The 19,020-nt window shown below is 43.6% G+C and overlaps 1 protein-coding gene across 2 annotated transcripts; it reads left to right on the forward strand.

Moving 5' to 3' along the window:
- Positions 1 to 563: 563 nt before the first annotated feature.
- Positions 564 to 17,175, forward strand: LOC111597108 (protein patched). 2 transcript variants are annotated; one of them, XM_023311651.2, is made up of 6 exons: positions 564 to 908; positions 12,673 to 13,226; positions 13,673 to 15,647; positions 15,709 to 15,916; positions 15,977 to 16,248; positions 16,318 to 17,175. In XM_023311651.2, exons 1-6 carry the CDS (start codon positions 780 to 782, stop codon positions 17,173 to 17,175), a joined length of 3,996 nt encoding a protein of 1,331 aa, XP_023167419.2. In that variant the 5' UTR covers positions 564 to 779. The 2 variants fall into 2 exon arrangements, with proteins under 2 accessions (XP_023167419.2, XP_023167420.2); XM_023311652.2 differs by lacking the exon at positions 564 to 908 and adding an exon at positions 7,193 to 7,219.
- Positions 17,176 to 19,020: the final 1,845 nt, after the last annotated feature.

A 19,020-nucleotide genomic window follows, 5' to 3' on the forward strand; every position in this document is an offset into this window, starting at 1 on the left:
AAATTAAGCAGTGTCAAATTATATACACATAATATTCAAAGAAAATTAACAAATTTCAATCAACCTACCCGAATTAACAACAACAAAAGCAAAAGAAACGTCGACGTGCGCAAAGTGTGTGTAAAAAAAACGCGCAGAGAGCGCTAAAGAAAGGAAAGAAAAGAAAAAAACGTGATGCAGCGCTGTGTATTAAACTTCTGAGGCGTTCGCGTCGCGTTGCGCGTCGCATCGTTACGAAAAGTGTGTGAATTATGTGTGAAAATTGTTGAAATTGCTGTGGAAAATGTGCACAAATGCAGTGGAAAAGTGAAGCGATCTTAAGCACGAGACCAGATCGCCAGATCGCGTTCAAGCTGAAGCTAAAGTCAAAGCGAAACCAGCAATCACAACAAAACGAAACAGAGAGAGAGCAAACGACAGCCAGAGAGCGTAAACGGAGAGCGTGTGTTAAAATGTTGTTTATGCTGGGCAGCGAAAATGCAGCGCAGGCATAATGCAAAATACAAAATAAGAAGTTGTTTTTTTTTTAAACATCAATAACAAAAATAAACAATACACACACACACACATACACACACAAACACAAACGGAGCGAACGTGAACTTCAAGCTGATTGGTAGCACTTTTCTGCCGCTGTTAGTTAACAGAACAGCTTCATAGACTACCAATCCCCCGTCTTCGCAGACAGTTAACAGCTGTGAGAACGCGCGTTATTTGTCCTCCCACACGAGCTTATCTACTAGACAGTCACACACACATACATACACACATATCTCAATATGGATAGGGAGAGCCTGCCGCGCGTACCTGACACACACGGCGATGTTGTCGATGAGAAATTATTCTCGGATCTTTACATACGCACCAGCTGGGTAGACGCTCAAGTGGCGCTCGATCAAATTGATAAGGTAAGTGAAAAAGAGAGTCAAAAAAGCTACGCCACCTAAAACCTGTATCCCAAGCCCAGGCCAGGGCCTGGCTTTGTGTTAAATTAAGTCATTAAGCCGTTGGGACAGCTTTTAATACAATTTATTGCTGATATCTTCGGTATTTTTTCGCCCATTTCGATTTCGTTTCGTTTCGTTTTTGGTTTTTGCTCAATTTGTTTTAATAGAGCTGTTAACGGCCGTCGCGTTGTTCTTGGCAGCGGGAGTGGGGGCAGCGGCGAATTGTTGACAGCGGCGAACTGTGGTCGGCTACGGCGGCGTACGTTTGCTCTTAAGCACATTCAATTTGTTGTTGCTATTTAATTAATTGCTGTGCTTAACTTGAAAATTAAGATGTGGGAAAAAACTGAAAGTATTCACGATCTTATGTGTAGTTCATTAATATAAATACCCTTACTATATTTCAATTGTAATTTCACGCTCGTTTATCATACGCAGCTAGTTTTTCTAACATCGTGTATGTTGATTAACATCGGTATGTTATGTTAGGTAACATAGTTTTTAAGCCAAAAATAGATCAACATAGACATGCGTGTGTGTGTGAGTTCAACACATGTTCATTTAATGGCATATATATGAGGTTTCACTGACTTTTTAACTGACAGCAACAATAACAACAGGAGCACACGTCAACTGTTGAGCAAATCAAACTTAAAGCTATTTTCACTTGGCGCACAGCAGGATCGGAGGCCCAAGACCTCCGACTCTCGAAGCTCACTTGCCAGAGCCGCAGACAAAAACAACTTCATTATTTTCTGCTACTGTGCGGCGAAGTTGTCGGCTGACCGCAAAAAGTCAACAACAACAACGGGCACAGAAGCAGCGAAAAAAAATAACAACTGCACAAAAAGTGAAGCGCTGTCTGCGGCGGCTGCAGGAACTCTTTCCAAGTGTGTGTGTGTCCGTGCAGGCAGCTACGAATACCGCCAAAAACAACAATAAAAACTTTTGATTTGCTTTTTGATAAAAATGACTTTTGTAGCTTTGGCTTTACGTTTGCGGTGCTTAAACAAGGAATGCACAATGATAAAAAGTAAACAAGGAGAATAAGAGAAGCTTAACTTATCTTACAATGTAGCAGAGTATAAATAATGTTCTATATTATTTAATATATGTTAAAGTTATTTTTATAAAACTTATTTTTAAGTAATATTTATATTATATGATTAAAAGTTGTATATAGTGTGAAGCTAATTTTTGTAGAGCATTCCAAGTTCGTTGTTAACTTTGCTTAACGTCGGTCGTATTTATCGTTTGCTTTCGTGTGGTGCTGTTGTTTTTGGTTTTGTGTGCTGTTGCGTTTTGTTGTTGTTGTCGTTGCCAAAAGCATTCTGTTTGTTTGCTTGTTGGTGTTGTTGTTGTAGAATTGTAGAAGCAGCTACCGCACACAACGCGTCACGTCAGCTAGAAGAAACACACAAGTACATTCATATAGGCGTTCACATATATATATTTCGAAAGTGCGGGTGGCCCACAATGGGGAAAAAGGAAAAAAACAACAAATATTTCACTGACGCACGCGCTTTTTGACCGAGCTCGATGGCTGTCAAACTGTGGCCACAGTGCCTCAACGTTTCTCGCCTTCTCGCTGCTCGATTCTCCTTGCCCATTGCCTTTTGCGGTGCTTTTTACAACTTGATGTCTTCATTATGGCATCTGCTCTTGTTGCCTCTCTTTCGTTTTTCCGTGTGTGTGTGTTTCTGTGTGTGAGCTCCTCAATTATTTCTCGTAAGGTCTGCGCTGTGTTGTAACGTTACAGCGTTTCCTCGCATTGAACTTCTCGAAAGTTGTGGCAACAGCGATCGGCACGTCGATGCTGCTTGCCGCAGCATCGCAGTTGGCGGCGACTCTGACTGCGATTGAAGCTGAGGTGTGGTCGTGCCTTGTTGTTGTTGTTTGTGTTTTGTGTTTTCTGTTTTCTGTGTTTGGCCTTTTGCTCGTGACGGCGTCGCCGTCATCGACGATGGGCGATTTATTTTAATGACTCAATTTAACGAAATATATTAAGACATTAATTTTGTCGAACGAAGCCAACAACAACAACAGCAGGAAAACTGCGAATTGCATTCGTTCCCTTTTTGGCGTATTCGCCGCGTGCATATGCAAATTGCTCAACGTTATGTTTATTATGTTTCGAATGCCATAAAAAGCGAAAAACGAGCAAAGTTCGCCGCACTCACTGGGAGGTCCCGCCGCTTACGTTTTCATGAATGAGGCGAATATCAAATTGAGCCAATCGGTATGTGCTTGTGTTGTTGTTTTCGCTGTCTCTTTTGTTGCTGATATTTTAATCATAATTTTCTCTTTGTCAATTCTTTGCCCATTTGTTAAGATACCACGTACAATGCGAACACAAAATGTATGCACGACTTGACATTAGATTGAGTACAGCTTTATCAAATACACATTTTTTATTTGTAAATTGAAAGTTTCGTTTAAAGTTGAAAAAAGCTTCCTCAATAGATCAGTTACAACTGTTTCTAAGGGTATTTGCTAGTCTTGCTGTCGTATTTAGTTGGAATAATATTATTTGCTTGTGCCGCGACTTTATTTATGGCAATACCGCACTATGGATGCAGGCCATGTACGAATGGTGCGGCGATGGAGACGAGGGTCATTGTATTTGTATCTATAAGAGATATACTTATGCATATATATATGTATGTGTACATATGAATTCATGAATGAAATCGCCGTGGCACGTAGCTCCCTCTCACACTCTCTTGCACACTCACTCATTCGCTCACTCACTCTCCCTCGCTCTCGCTGTGCCAATTGTAAAGCACACACAGAGCCACTCAACACAGGAAGTTGAGCCGCATTGCCGGCATTTTGAAGAAGTTTTCGTTGTTGTTGCCGTTGTTTATGCGGCGTTTGCTGGCTGCTGGCTGGTGGTTAACAAATTTGTTAAGTCATGCCGCCCCGATCTTTTCACAACAGCACATGAAAAACAAATATTTATCCTCTCTGCGGCGTAACGTAACTCAAAAATTGACATGGCCAAAATCGAAGGAAAAAAATGAAAAGAAAAACCAGTAGCAACAGCCCTGAAATTGTAAATAAGCAACTGTATCTTAATGAGTTACGTAAACAGACATAAAGCGCAGACAGGCAGACGGATAGGCAGACCAAACAACTCTTTTGCATAGACAAACGAATGCGGGAGACTTTGCAGAACCAAGAAATTCAGATCATATGAATGGAAAGTTAAATATCGAATAGATCAAAGCATTACTGGAAGCTGAATAGTTTCCATATACATTTTTGACTCGTGAACTAGTATATCTGTATTTTTATTCACTAGTTCACCTAGTTCATGTTTGTGAATGTAAACTAGTTCACTTAGAGAAAGAGATCATGTTCCATATATAGCTAAAAGAATATTGTTCATAACAATTGAAATGGTTTATAATTCACTGTTCAGGGAACTAGTTCAGTAGTTTATTTCAATGAGCACATAATTTCTGAACAAACCAAAATTCAAATAATCATAGTCTTAATATTGATATAATCATACAAAAAATGTAGTTCTGACAGTACGTAGAACCCATTTAAGGAAACCTTACCCACATTAACCGTTGAGTGCATTCTTGTGTATTTGAAATCCATTCAGTTTCTAGGTATTTGTTTACACTCAGCCCAACCCTTTTCTATGACACTTCAGCGAAAGTCAACGCATAGAGTAAATTTCAGTTTGTGGCCGAGGCTTAACGTCCTTTTCTTGGAAGTGCAAAGGACTAGGGCATCGTTGCCTTATATCTTTACCGCGCCTATCTCTAACACGCCCCGAGTACTTCCTCCCTTTGTCTTTCAATGCTACCCCCTGTCATATGTAAGCCGGAAATGCTTGTAGGCGTGAGATATCTTCATCGCCACGTCCTCTGCATTGATTGTTTGGGCAATAGCAACTTCTTTGATCTTCTCGGAAGATACTTCGTGTCGACTTCAGCCCTTGGAGCTCGGACAATTTATGGAGGTATTACTCACACACTCATTCACTCTGGGCTCACTCGACTCAATTGAGATTTATGTTTGCTTAGGGATTATTTGGCACTCAACATACTCCCTCTCTTTCTTTCTCTCTGTGTTATGTTCGGTCTCTTAAGTCTTTTTGAGCTTGAGCAGTTGTCCCCTAATACAATTTTTACTCTCTCCTTCTTGCTCTCCTAATAATGAAAGCTTTGTGAATGCTTAGAAACTATTTGCCACTCAACTAACTGTCGCGCCGTTACGCTCACTTCGTTGGGCTAAATTTAGCCCTTGGAGTTTGAGCAGTTATGCAGTTGTGCAGTAATAAAGTTACTCTCTATCGTCTCTTTCCCTTTATTGAATCAGCTCAGAAATTGTTTGTCACTCAACTGAGACTCTCTTCCATTCTGTCGCTTTAGTTCTGCACTTGACGCACACGCTTTGACTTTGGTTTGAGCTTTTGTGTATATTTCGAGTTTTTAATCCAAGCTGAAGCTCACTCAACTCGTTTCCCTTTCTCTACTGCTTTCAACTTATTTACAGAGGAGTATTTTCTAGTCGATTTTCATTTAAATTTTCTCAAATCATAAATTTTTCTGTTGTCATTTGTTTGTTGGTGGTCTTGAGTTAAATTCCTTGGGATATGGAATAACAAATATTAGTCCAACGTGCGATAGTGATTTATATGAGTTGCACGTGTTGCACACAAGATCTTATCACTATGTCTTATCTGCTTATTATAATATTTACTTTAAGCGGCTTTGAATTAAACTTAGCGAGAGGCGTTCTAAATCTTTTAGATTTATTGTTATAGTTTCTTATAGTTCTGTTGTGTTCCGTTTGATCTATTTGATCCCCAGAGGCAATCCACTTAAATCATAAATTAACGCCCAGATCGTTTCATGCCTTTGCTCTATAATCTTCTTAGCAGTTGAAGGCATGTTTCCCCCAATTAAAACTAAAAATACTTCAAAAATCTAGAAATGAAAAACTAAAACACACAAACACGAGTCAGTGCCCCAAATAGCACCCACACGTTGCTCTCCCTTCAATTGACAGCTCAATTTTGAGGCCTCACACCAACACGGAGACAACTTTATTAGGGGGTGGGGGGAACTGGAAGTCGAAATGTGTTTTTCACTCAGCTTCATTAGGCCGGCTGCGAGTCGGTCCCTGCTTTTGCCGCTGCCTCTGCCTCTGTCTCTCTGGCCGCACATAAAACTGTTATTGTCTTCATCATCGTGCCCCAGCAACGGGGCACAATAACAACAACAGCAGCAGAGACGAACGAACGTAAGACGTAAAAAAAATCAAAAGAATTATGAAGACATTAACTTGACCACACAACAAGCGGACGGGCCGGCCGGTCGGTCGGTCGGTCGACCAAGAGCAGCAGATAAAAGTAACAACAACAACAACAACAACAACAACAACAACAACAACAACAACAACAACAACAACAACAACAACAGCAACGAAAAAAGGTACCAAAAGCAACTGAAGACGACGCGCAGTGACATTGGGCAACAAACGAGACAGCAATATTAAGTGAAACAGAAAGACAAAACAGACAGAAAACAAAAAAAACGGAGCCAGATTCAGAGATCGAGACAGAGGCGAGAGTGGCCAAAGAGCGAAGCGAATACCGGAAAGAAACATTCAAGCAATAATCACGGAATTCACTGAAAAAGCAGTTAACGGACAGCATGGACTAACAACGGACATACTCACACACACACACATGCATATGCGTATGTAGTTCGTAGGGCTCAGGCCCAGAGCCAAGTTTTAACATCGCCCTCGCCCTTGCTGTCTCAATTTCGGGCTCGGCTTCAGCTTCGGTGCGTGTGTACCTGTAACTCAATGAGAATGAGCGACGTGGCCGCCTTGGCTACCTGACTGACCGAGTGTTTGCCCCTGTGTGTATGTGTGTGTGCGTTAGTGCTTCGGTATCTCTGGGCATTTTCGTATGAAAATAATAAAGAAATTAAATTGCTTGAAAGCAAACCCAAGCAACAAGCAGCGTTATTTTTTGTGTGTTTGCCCAGGCAGGTGAAGTTAAATTTAAAGCTATTGCGCTGCATTTTTATGACAGTCGCCAGTTGGGTTCATTTGTGCTGTTGCAACGCCTACGCTACAAAAATGAAAAATCTGTGGTAATAACTCAAAAGCTAAAGCAAAAAAAAAACTGAAAAGGAGCAGCATAGCAACAAAGTGAAGTTTGATGCTGAGCAGCTTTGGCGCTCTCTCTCAATCTTTCTGTTTGCTCTTTGCGCGTTGCCTGCATGGGCTGCCAGCTAACGGTAACTAAGGTTTCGCTCTCACGCAGCTACCAGCTGCTCCAATGACCTTCAAACTTTTGCGTTTCTTTTATTTGTTGAATTTCAACCGATTTCGCTGTATGAAGAGCGACGCAGTGCCCAAAAAAATGCACACATACACGCGCACATACATTTATACGTATGTAAATAAATGCTTGAACGCTTGCCAGTCACGTTTAAGGGGCGCCATAAATTGCCGGCAAACGACAATTTGCATGCATCGTCATCGTCCCATTTACTTTATTTTAATTGCTTGCCTAGCCGCGAAACTTGACTCGTTTTAAGCGGCGTGGGCAACTAAATGTGAGCAATGTGTGTGGTCCAATGACACACACACACACACACATATGCTCACAAATTGTATAAATGCATAAGTGCAAGCATAGAACGATAAAGACTTATGCGGGCTGCTGCTGCGTTTAATAACTGTGCTTGAATGCACAGTGGTACTAGATTGCTTAAATATTGGGATTATGAATTCAATATATATAAATATTTTAATGAACTTTTTTGACTAGATACATACAACTTTTATTTTGAATTTTTTTATTTTTGTCTAAACATTAAAAATTTCATTTAAAATAAAAATACAAAAACACAGAGAAACTTTGTATTCTGAAACACCTTTGGGCGCTACATAACTTTAATGAGTGGTACACGTTTTATGACAAATTTTTACGTGAGAAACATGTGAGTTTTGCAGTCAAACATCACATCTATTTACAGATCTTAGCGAAATATACATACATATGTATGGTGACATATAGTGATTTTTGTAGGAAAAATATAAATATGTTAAATATTTCCTATATGTTATATACCTATTATTTTTAAGCAGTGAGAAGCGAAAATAAAGGCAACATATTGATCAAATTGTATTAGATCAACTTAAATGTAGGTGGTCTATCAGGCAGTCTACAAATCTTAAATTTAGAATAGCCAAAAAAATTTGATATGATTTTTGCCCAATTCTTTGGCAAAGTTTGAGGCACTTAGAAATTCAGGTTTACTGCTTAGTCAACAGAACAAAAGGAGGTATAAGAAAGCAAATTGCAATTCTAGTTCACGATCAGTCAAGATGTTGTGAAAGGCGTGGCTGATGATGAGCAACGACAGACCATAAACATAAGGCTTATATCTCACCCGATATTTGTGAAACATTAATAGATCATAAATTAGTTGATAACACATTTCTCCATCAAATATTTGAAGTATTTAAATAAATGTGAAAGGCGTAAGCTAGATTTAGACGTCTTATAAGTCGACTTGAGTTGAAATTTATGTGAATATGATAATGAATGATGAGTTCCCACATGATTCAAAAATGCATATATTTGAATTAAGATATAGATTTCTTCAAAAGCAAGATAAGTTGGTTAGTCGGTTAGTCGAAGCCAAAATACCCTCCTTGCGCAGTGCTTGGAAAACCAAGAAAAGATTTAAATTTCATATATATAGATATTAGATTGTTATATATATATATATATAGATAGTTCATTTAAGTATTATATAGTAGTAGAAGCTGTGTAACAGTCTTATACGATATATAAAACAATTACTTAATTTGATGACACCTGAGATTTGAGAACAGATTTCCGAAAGTCTTATATAGAAATGCTTATAACTATTGTCCTTATCAGATTATGTTAAGCCTATATCCTATATCTGCCAAGCATTACCTATTCCATAACCAATTCGTAATACCCTCAATAGCGAAGGGCATTCGAAATATGTATGTTGACGTTTCCATTAGTCAAGTGGAACAAAAACGTCGCTTGTACGGATGATACGAACACCCAAAGTTGGCATATCTATATAATTATGAGCATCTATATGCGATATTCGTCATATGCTAATTATGCGATTCGCTGGGTGGTCCGGCACGTTGTTTGTTATTGTTGAATTTCGCTTTATGTAAAAATATAAAAATTTTTAAATTCGATTTTTATTGTGGCACAACTATAACTGGGCTCCACATATAGATAACAGTTGTTCTTGGGATATTTCTCAATTGGGCAAGCTTTCTTCGTAGACAGACGTAGTATGTTTGAGTGTGTGCGTGTGTGTATGTGTATGCATTAGTTGAGTCGACTATTTATAATGCTTCGGTGTAATTAAGTAGTCAAAGCCCGTGGGGCATTTGTCTGGGTCTTTGCTAAATTATGCGTGTGTCAGTCTGGCCACGAACTTTTTGATTGATTAGTGTGTTATGTTATGGTCAAGAAACGTTTTTTATTTATTTATTTTTATTTGGTTGTCTTCTTTTTCGAAGTTCTTAAAAGGGACGCTTCAAAGTCTATTTTTGACTTAGTTTTTAAATGGCATTTGTATTGCACCTGTCACAGCAGACGCTGCCTGCCTCACTGTTTCTTTCTCGTTCTTTCTCTCTTTGTGTCTCTCTACACACGCATTCGACACGTCACAGCAGCTAAGTGCATTTCAAACTGTGAGCTGGCATTGGCAGTGGGATTAGCCCAAGCGCTGTGGATTAGTGAAGGAAAATGTGCGCATTTCTAATGAAGCTGTTCCCAGTTGGATAGGCTTTACAAAGAAAATGCAGCACAAACAATTTTCCGCTTTAGTCAAAGCAAAAACAACAACAGCAACAGCAGCAAGGCAAACTGAGCAAAGGCCATAAATCAATTTGTGACATTTCCTCACGACGCCGACGTTGGCAGCGACAGCGACAGCGACAGCAGCTGCGGGTGTCTCTTGCAGTAGTAGACGAATAAGCAGAAGAAGAAGTAGAACATGAAAAAGAAGGAGCACCAAACAACAACAACAACAAAACAGCATGCAAGATTGATGATATGTCACATGGTCAGGCAACATTTGGCGAAGCTGGTTGCAGATAAAACAGCGAGAGAGAGAGAGAGAGAGAGAGACAGAGTGAGGGAGAGGGAAGGTAACGGGAGAGAGAAACGAACGTAATATGAGTAAAGAGAGGAAGAAACAGCAGCGAGGAGGAGAAGGAGTGACAAGCGTTAACAGCAGCCGCTGTGATGTCTCAATTGCGCACAGTTTTAGTAGCACTGGCTGGCAGTGACTGCCAAATCTAGATTACAATTTATTTTTAGTGCTACGACCTGCGGCATTGCAACATTGTTGTTATTGCTGCAGCCAGCGAGTTTCTCAGAATTTGGTACGTCTTTTTGTTTAGGTTTTGCGCCTAACCAGGGAAAAACATTCTTTTACACACACACACATAGGCACACACGCACAAATTATGGAAAAAATTCCACGAACATTGCAAACGCAGTCGCCACATGCGGCGCAGCTTGAAAGAGACGCCGCCGACGCTGACGCCGACGTCGCTGCTGTCGCCGCCAATGACTTCATTAACATTAGCCGCCAGCGCGCTGCAAGTTTTGCGGAAATAGTTTGTCTACTGCGACAGCGACAGCATAGCTAAACAGCAGGAAGTGTGACACTCTCTCCCACTCTTTCTCTCTTCCACTCTTGCACTCTCTTCTCCTTCTACCCTTTGGCACACCTTTTGGCGCACCCGCGAAATGCCACGCATAACTAAAGACCGCGCAGGCAGAGGTAACCTTTTGGCATGGCTTATTTATGCTTGACTCCCGCGCGCCACTGCCTTTGCCTCTGCCCCTGCTGCTGCACGTTTTGTTAACGGTAGTCATAAAGTGACTGCCTAGCAATAATAGAGACGTCTTCCTTGTAGTCAATGCCACTTAAGTCACAAGCAACACGAAGAAACTTGATTTGAAGCTAACGCTGGGCCATTTTACTGGCGGAAAATCTGTGAAAAGCGATAAAAGCAAAAGGAGTCTGCCACACAGACTTACAACAAAAAAAAAAAAATAAAAATAAAAGAGCAGAGAAGTGCCCAATCCCCCAGATTGAGACGTTTCATGCACAGCTCGGAATGTCTGCGCTGTACCTGTATCGCTGTCTGTATGAGTGTCTGTGGCAATGTGTGTGTCGGTGGCTGGGTGCGGCTGCTGCACAGTGAAACACGACTAGAAGCCACCAGCAGCTTGTAGAACTTTCGTGTGAAACCTTGGACAGGCTTGTATGCACCTTGTGGCAAGTGCTCAAAATTAGACTAAAAGCTAAAAATACTAAATCGTCATAAAGCTGTTATAATAGTAGTAGTATAAGAAGTAGTAGTAGTAGAAATAGTAGTAGAAGTGCGATTAAGATTAATAGTAGTATTAGTAATAGAAGCTGTAGTAAAAGTAGTAGAAGTAGTAGTAGTAGTAGTAGTTGTAGAACTAGTAGTAGTAGTAGTAGTAGTAGTAGTAGGAGTAGTAGGAGTAGTAGTAGTAGTAGTAGTAGTAGTAGAAGTAGTAGTAGTAGTAGTAGTAGTAGTAGTAGTGCGTAATTTAAATTAAAAAAAAAAATTAAAATTAAAATTCAGACTAAAACTAAACTAGGTATTGTAAGCTTCTAGATCTCGATATTTCTTCAACTAATTCTTTATCAAATTAAAAGCAACAAAAGCTTAGAAGATTTAAAAATTGTAATATTTTAATTATAGATCTACGACTCCTTTATTAGTCTATGTTGCTCTCATTAATTACAAAGAAAAGGTCGAACTCGTCATTTATTAGATTGACCCCAACTCAAATCCCTCATCGATACATCAAAGTCAAAGTCAAAGTCGATTAGCGACTGCGACCCACTGTGCAATGACTGGTCGGTTAAAGGTTCGATTGAGACGTTAGCGTGCTGCTCATTATTTGGGTCTCAATTTCCGTGCCAGAGCCAAGCAACAAAGACGAGAAAGCCAGGGCGCAAGAGAGGTAGAGAGAGCGAGAGAGACCAATTGCCAAACAGGCGATTACACTGCTTAACAAAAGTCCAGTTTGAGTTGTTGTGAAATGTGTTTAAGTGTAAAGTTTGAGGTCTGAGGTTAAAGATCACATGAAAGTTTTTTCGAAACTTTAACGAATTAAAAGAAAAGCTTTTTTCTAAGCTCTGATCTGTATTTATACAAAATAGCAAAGCTTTTGATGCCCACAAGCTGTAGAAAAGATCCTTCAAGAACTTTGCTCTAGTCAAATTGTTGTTGTACAGTGTTGAAGCGGCGTCGAAGTCGACGTTGACGTCGACGTTGCCGTTAACTGCAGCGTCGGCGTCTTCTGTTGTTTCGTAGGCTGGGCTGGGTACATTTGGGCGCTGCTGCGGCGGCTGCTGCTGGCATGGAATGGGCTGGGTTGATGATGATGATGGCTTCATTGCGCCGCTGTGGTCGTCGCAGATGCTACAGAAACATATAAATTATATGGTTGCGGTCGGGCCACACGCTGTTTCGTTATAATTTTAATGCGTTATTTATGGCATAAACCAAAAAAAAAAAACAAAAAAAAGTAAATAAGACCCAAAAAAAAAAAACTATTCAAAATAACAGCTCACTCATCTACACTCTCTCTCTCTCTCTCTCTTTCTTTCTGTTTCTCTTTCAATCAAAGGGCAAGGCGCGTGGCAACCGCACGGCGATCTATCTGCGTTCAGTATTCCAATCCCACCTCGAAACGCTCGGCAGCTCGGTGCAGAAGCATGCGGGCAAGGTGCTCTTTGTCGCCATCCTGGTGTTGAGCACATTCTGTGTGGGCCTCAAGAGCGCCCAGATACACTCGAAGGTGCACCAGCTCTGGATACAGGAGGGCGGCCGACTCGAATCGGAGCTGGCCTACACGCAGAAGACGATCGGCGAGGACGAGTCGTCGACGCATCAGCTAATCATACAGACGGCCCACGATCCGAACGCATCGGTGCTGCATCCCCAGGCGCTGCTCTCACATCTCGAGGTGCTTGTCAAGGCGACCGCGGTCAAGGTGCACATGTACGAAACGGAATGGCGCCTGCGCGACATGTGCAACTCGCCGACAACGCCCAGCTTCGAGGGCCACTACTACATTGAGCAGATACTAAAGCATTTGATACCCTGTTCCATTATAACGCCACTCGATTGCTTCTGGGAGGGCAGCCAGCTGCTAGGACCCGAAGCACCTGTCTATATACCGTGAGTAGCAAAAGGAATTCCTCAAACTCGCTCTCGATTCACCTAACTTGTGCACCCCAAACAAGCTTTACTTAACCACACTTCCTTAAGCCCAAATTGAGCCTTCAAGTAGTCGCAGTTTTCCTTTACCTAACCTCCTTCCATCCTAACGTCCTTTCCTAACAACAGCAATTGGTACTTGATCTAAGTCTTCTTCCTTAGCCCCAATTCTTACTTAATCGTATCTGCATTGCTTAAATTTAAGGTAGGATCCATTGGGGTTAAGCAAGGAAGAATAAGGAATAATAATAAGGAATCAATTTAAGGTAGGATCCATTGGGTTTAAGCAAGGAAGAATAAGGGTTCTTGCCTAACAACAATGGATCCTACCTCAAATCTAATCAAATGTGAGACCTTAGAGACCTTAGCTCTAATCATCTCTCTCTCTCCCTCTCTCTCTTCGACAGTGGCCTCGACCAGCGACTGATGTGGAGCACTCTGAATCCCTCGGCTGTGATGCAGTTCATGAAGCAGCAAATGTCCGATCATAAGATTAGCTTCGACTTCGATATCGAAACCGTGGAGCAGTATATGAAGCGTGCGGCCATTGGCAGCGGCTACATGGAGAAGCCCTGTCTGAATCCATTGCATCCACAGTGCCCGGACACGGCGCCCAACAAGAACAGCCAGCAGCCGCCGGACGTGGGTGCCATACTCTCGGGCGGCTGCTATGGCTTTGCGGCCAAGCACATGCACTGGCCGGAGCAGCTGATCGTGGGCGGGGCACAGCGCAATCGCAGCGGCCACCTGAAGAAGGCCAAGGCACTGCAGACGGTGGTGCAGCTGATGACGGAGAAGGAGATGTACGACCAGTGGAAGAACCACTACAAAGTCCACCACATTGGCTGGACACAGGAGAAGGCCGCCGAGGTGCTCAATGCCTGGCAGCGGAACTTCTCCCGCGAGGTGGACCAGCTGCTGCGCCAGCAGTCCCGCATTGCGGCCAACTACGACATCTACGTGTTCAGCTCGGCCACCCTGGACGACATCCTGGCCAAGTTCTCGCATCCCAGCGCCGTGAGCATTGTCATCGGCGTTGCTGCCACGGTGCTCTATGCTTTCTGCACGCTGCTGCGCTGGCGCGATCCGGTGCGCGGCCAGAGCAGCGTGGGCGTGGCTGGCGTCCTGCTCATGTGCTTCAGCACGGCGGCCGGGCTGGGCCTGTGCGCGTTGCTGGGCATTGTGTTCAATGCGGCGAGCACACAGGTGGTGCCGTTCCTGGCGCTGGGTCTCGGCGTGGATCATATCTTCATGCTGACGGCGGCCTACGCGGAGAGCAATCGCAAGGAGCAGACCAAGCTCATACTGAAGAAGGTGGGACCCAGCATACTGTTCAGCGCCTGCAGCACCGCTGGCTCCTTCTTTGCGGCCGTCTTCATTCCGGTGCCCGCCTTGAAGGTCTTTTGCCTGCAGGCGGCCATTGTGATGTGCTTCAATTTGGCAGCGGCTCTGCTCGTCTTTCCGGCCATGATATCTTTGGACTTGCGCCGGCGCACCGCGGGCCGTGCGGACATCTTTTGCTGCTGCTTTCCCGTTTGGAAGGAGCCGCCCAAGTCGCCGGCGTTGGCCATGAACAACAACAACAATATGCGCGGCGGACGTCATCCGAAGAACTGCAACAACAATCGAACGGGTCAGCAGCAGCAGCAGCAACAGCAGCAGCAGCAGCCGCAGCAGCAGCTCGCTCAAAATCCTTTGCTGGAGTCGCGCGCTGCCTCAGCTGGCGGCGTGGCCAGCTCGCTGCCCAGCTTCTCCCTCGCCAGCTTTGCCTACAAGTATTATACGCCCTTCCTCATGCGCAGCTGGGTCAAGTTCCTGGCCGTGATGGGCTTCCTGTGCGCCGTCATCTTTAGCCTGTACGAGGCGACGGCGCTGCAGGATGGCCTGGACATCATTGACCTGGTGCCCAAGCACAGCAACGAGCACAAGTTTCTGGATGCCCAAACGCGTCTCTTTGGCTTCTACAGCATGTACGCCGTGACCCAGGGCAACTTTGAGTATCCGACGCAGCAGAAGCTGCTCTGCGACTACCACGAAGCGTTCGTCCGCGTGCCGCATGTGATCAAGAACGACAATGGCGGCCTGCCGGACTTCTGGCTGCTGCTGTTCCGCGACTGGCTGCGCAATCTGCAGCGCATATTCGACGAGGAGGTCCGCGACGGACGACTCAACAAGGAGAAATGGCATCAGAACGCCAGCAGCGATGCGATCCTCGCCTACAAGCTGATCGTGCAGACGGGCTACGTGGACAATCCGGTGGACAAGAGTCTCGTGGAGACGAATCGTCTGGTGGACAGAGATGGCATCATCAATCCCAAGGCCTTCTACAACTACCTGTCCGCGTGGGCCACCAACGACGTCTTCGCCTACGGCGCCTCACAGGTGAGCGAGCGGGACGCGCTGGCAGCTGTTACCGTTGACTAATCCTCCTCAACTCTTGCAGGGCAAACTGTATCCGGAACCGCGCCAGTATTATCATGCACCCAACGAATACGATCTGAAGATACCCAAGAGCCTGCCCCTGGTCTACGCCCAGATGCCCTTCTACTTGCACGGCCTGACGGACACCTCCGAGATCAAGACACTGATTGGTCACATACGCGATCTGAGCGTCAAGTTCGAGGGCTACGGCTTGCCCAACTATCCGTCAGGTAGGCACAGACTCCAGCTCCATCCACATATATTTCTCTATATGCATCTGCTTCCTCTAGGCATTCCCTTCATCTTCTGGGAACAGTACATGACGCTGCGTTCCTCGCTGGCTCTGATCCTGGCCTGCGCTCTGCTGGCTGCCTTGGTCCTGGTGTCGCTGCTGCTGCTTTCCGTTTCGGCTGCCGTTCTGGTCATCGTCACGGTGCTGGCCTCACTGGCCCAGATCTTTGGCGCCATGACGCTGCTGGGCATCAAGCTGTCGGCCATACCCGCCGTGATCCTCATCCTGGGCGTGGGCATGATACTTTGCTTCAACGTTCACATTTCACTGGTAGGTGCAACGCCTCGAAGCCAGTTCCGATTGACCTTTATATATATATATATTTACTTATATTTGCAGGGCTTCATGACGTCGTTGGGCAATCGTCAGCGGCGCGTGCATCTGGCCATGCAGCTGTCGCTGGGTCCATTGGTCCATGGCATTCTCACCTCCGGCATGGCCGTGTTTATGCTCTCGACCTCCCCGTTTGAGTTCGTCATTCGGCACTTTTGCTGGCTGCTGCTGGTCGTGCTGTGCGTGGGCGCCTGCAATAGCCTGGTCGTGTTCCCGATACTGCTGAGCATGCTGGGGCCGGAGGCGGAGCTGGTGCCACTGGAGCATCCGGATCGCATATCGACGCCGTCGCCGGTGCCCATGCGCAGCAGCAAGCGCTCCAACAAATCGTACATTGTGAATGGCTCGCGTGGCTCGTCGCGCAGCTCCGGCTCCAACAACTGCCACAAGGCGCATCACTATCACAAGGATGTCAACATCAATGATCCGTCGCTGACGACCATCACGGAGGAGCCGCAGTCGTGGAAGTCCAGCAATTCGTCTATACAAATGCACAACGATTGGAGCGCTCCGCCCACGCCCACGCCCACGCACAACCACAAGCATAATCATAATTATAATCACAATCATCTGAACAATCATTATATGAACAACATTAACTATCAGCAGCGCGAACGCGAACGCGAACCGGCGCATGCCTCCAGCTATGCGGGGCAGCCGCCGCCATCGTATCACAAGCTCTCGCAGCCAGTACTGGGCGGCTATGCGCCGCCGGAGCTGCAGAGCATTGTGGTGCAGCCGGAGGTGACCGTCGAGACGACGCATTCCGACAGCAACACCACCAAGGTGACAGCCACGGCGAACATCAAAGTGGAGCTGGTCACGCCCGGACGAGCGGTGCGCAGCTACAACTTTACGAGTTAGCCCTGGCACTAGCACTAGCACTAGTTCCTGTAGCCATTTAACGTCTATTTGTAAACTGTAAACTGTAAACTGTTAGCTGTTAACTGTTAGCTGTTAACTGCGAGCTGTTAGCTGCGAGCTGTTAACTGCGAGCTGTTAACTGCGAGCTGTTAGCTGTTAGCTGTTGGCTGTTAACTGCGAGCTGTTAGCTTTTAACATCTAGCTGTTAGCTGTTAACATCTAGCTGTTATCTGCTAGCTGTTAGCTGTTAACTGCAAGCTGTTAGCTGTTAACTGTGAGTTGTTAACTGCGATCTGTCAGCTGTTAACTGCAAGCTGTTAGCTGTTAGCTGTTAACTGTTAACTGCGAGCTGTTAGCTTTTAACTGCTGTTAACATCTAGCTGTTATCTGCTAGCTGTTAGCTGTTATCTGCTAGCTGTTAGCTGTTATCTGCTAGCTGTTAGCTGTAATCTGTATATGTGTATGCATGTTAGTTAATTTCCATATAGAACATATATATCTTTATAAATATATATATCTGTCTATAAACCATATGAATATATATGTGTGTAGTATATATAGCAGCTGCTACGCTCACTGCGCGCATGCCTAGCAGCTTTGTATGTATGTATTTAGCATTTAAGGCATTCTTATACATAGAGTTATTTATTGTAACACACACCCACACACACACACACACGCACACACGAACAGAGCTATGTACTTATATTTGAGGCCGTTCTTCAAAGGCGAGATTGAAATATCTAAACCAACCCACACACTAGTAATTTATAGCATTTAATTTAGTTTAAATATGTACATAGAACACAAGGACTTGAACCAAAATAGTATCGCTTAAAAAACAAAAACAAAAACAAAAACAAAACACAATGAATTTAAGTATGAGAAACAACAAAAATATTTAAAACGAGTTGAACAAGCAAACAAAAGTATGAGAAGCATCCCTCCCGTAGGTACTTACAACCAAAATTAATAAATATATATATATATTTATATATATGCACTAAAATATATATGTATGCGTAGCTATATGTTAATGAACGTCTCGACATGGACTGTATTTCTGGTATCCAAATAAAATAACACAAACTCATTATGCAGTTCTTGAAAAGCGAAAGCATTTAAATAAAATCAAGCAATTTGTAAAGCGAACCATCTCCATTTGTATTACTATCTAAGATCTATGTGAAATCGGTTTAATATATGTGCATAGCGAAGGCTGCTCTAGAGATCTCTTTATCTCTTTACTCTCTTTGCCCAGCCAGCTACTCTCTGCTCTCTGCTCTCTTCTTTCACTTGTCTTTTTTATCTTCTTCTTTTTGTGCTCTTCTCTCTTATCTCTTTTGTTTCTTTTCTTTTCTATTTGCTCTATTCTCTTCTCTCTATTTGCGTTTCTCTCTTCACTCTTCTCTATTCTTCATTTTTCCCTATCTATCTTCTCTATCTATCTTTTCTGTTTATTTTTCTCTCTTCTCACTTCTCTCTTTCTTTTCCCATCTACCTCTCTCTCTCTCTCATCTTTCATCTCTCTTTTACCCTATATTTTTTTCTTTCTTCTCTCCTCTTCTTACTCCTTTTCTTTATCTCTTTCTTCTCTCTCTCTCTTTCTCATTTCTTTTCTATTTTTCCTTCTCTCTCTTTTCATTTCTCTCTTCTATGCTCTTTTCTCTCTTGCCTCTACTCTCCTCACTCGTATTTCCTGCCTCTTCTTCCATTGCTTCTTTCTCTTCTCGCTTCTCTCTTCACTCTGTTCTCTTCACTTCTCTTAGCTCAATCTCAATCTCAACCTCAATCTCAATCCCAATCTCAATCTCCTAGATATAAACTTCACTTTAAGATATATAA

This window comes from Drosophila hydei, unplaced genomic scaffold, assembly GCF_003285905.1.
Source record: "Drosophila hydei strain 15085-1641.00,03,60 unplaced genomic scaffold, DhydRS2 tig00000060-arrow-pilon, whole genome shotgun sequence".
Taxonomy (NCBI): domain Eukaryota; kingdom Metazoa; phylum Arthropoda; class Insecta; order Diptera; family Drosophilidae; genus Drosophila; species Drosophila hydei.

Excerpts from the sequence above, each read along its gene's own strand:
- LOC111597108 (XM_023311651.2), top strand. The coding sequence starts at position 780 with ATGGATAGGGAGAGCCTGCCGCGCGTACCTGACACACACGGCGATGTT. Across the intron at positions 15,917-15,976 it reads CTTGCCCAACTATCCGTCAG|GCATTCCCTTCATCTTCTGG; the intron begins GTAGGCACAGAC and ends TGCTTCCTCTAG. Across the intron at positions 16,249-16,317 it reads TCAACGTTCACATTTCACTG|GGCTTCATGACGTCGTTGGG; the intron begins GTAGGTGCAACG and ends TTATATTTGCAG.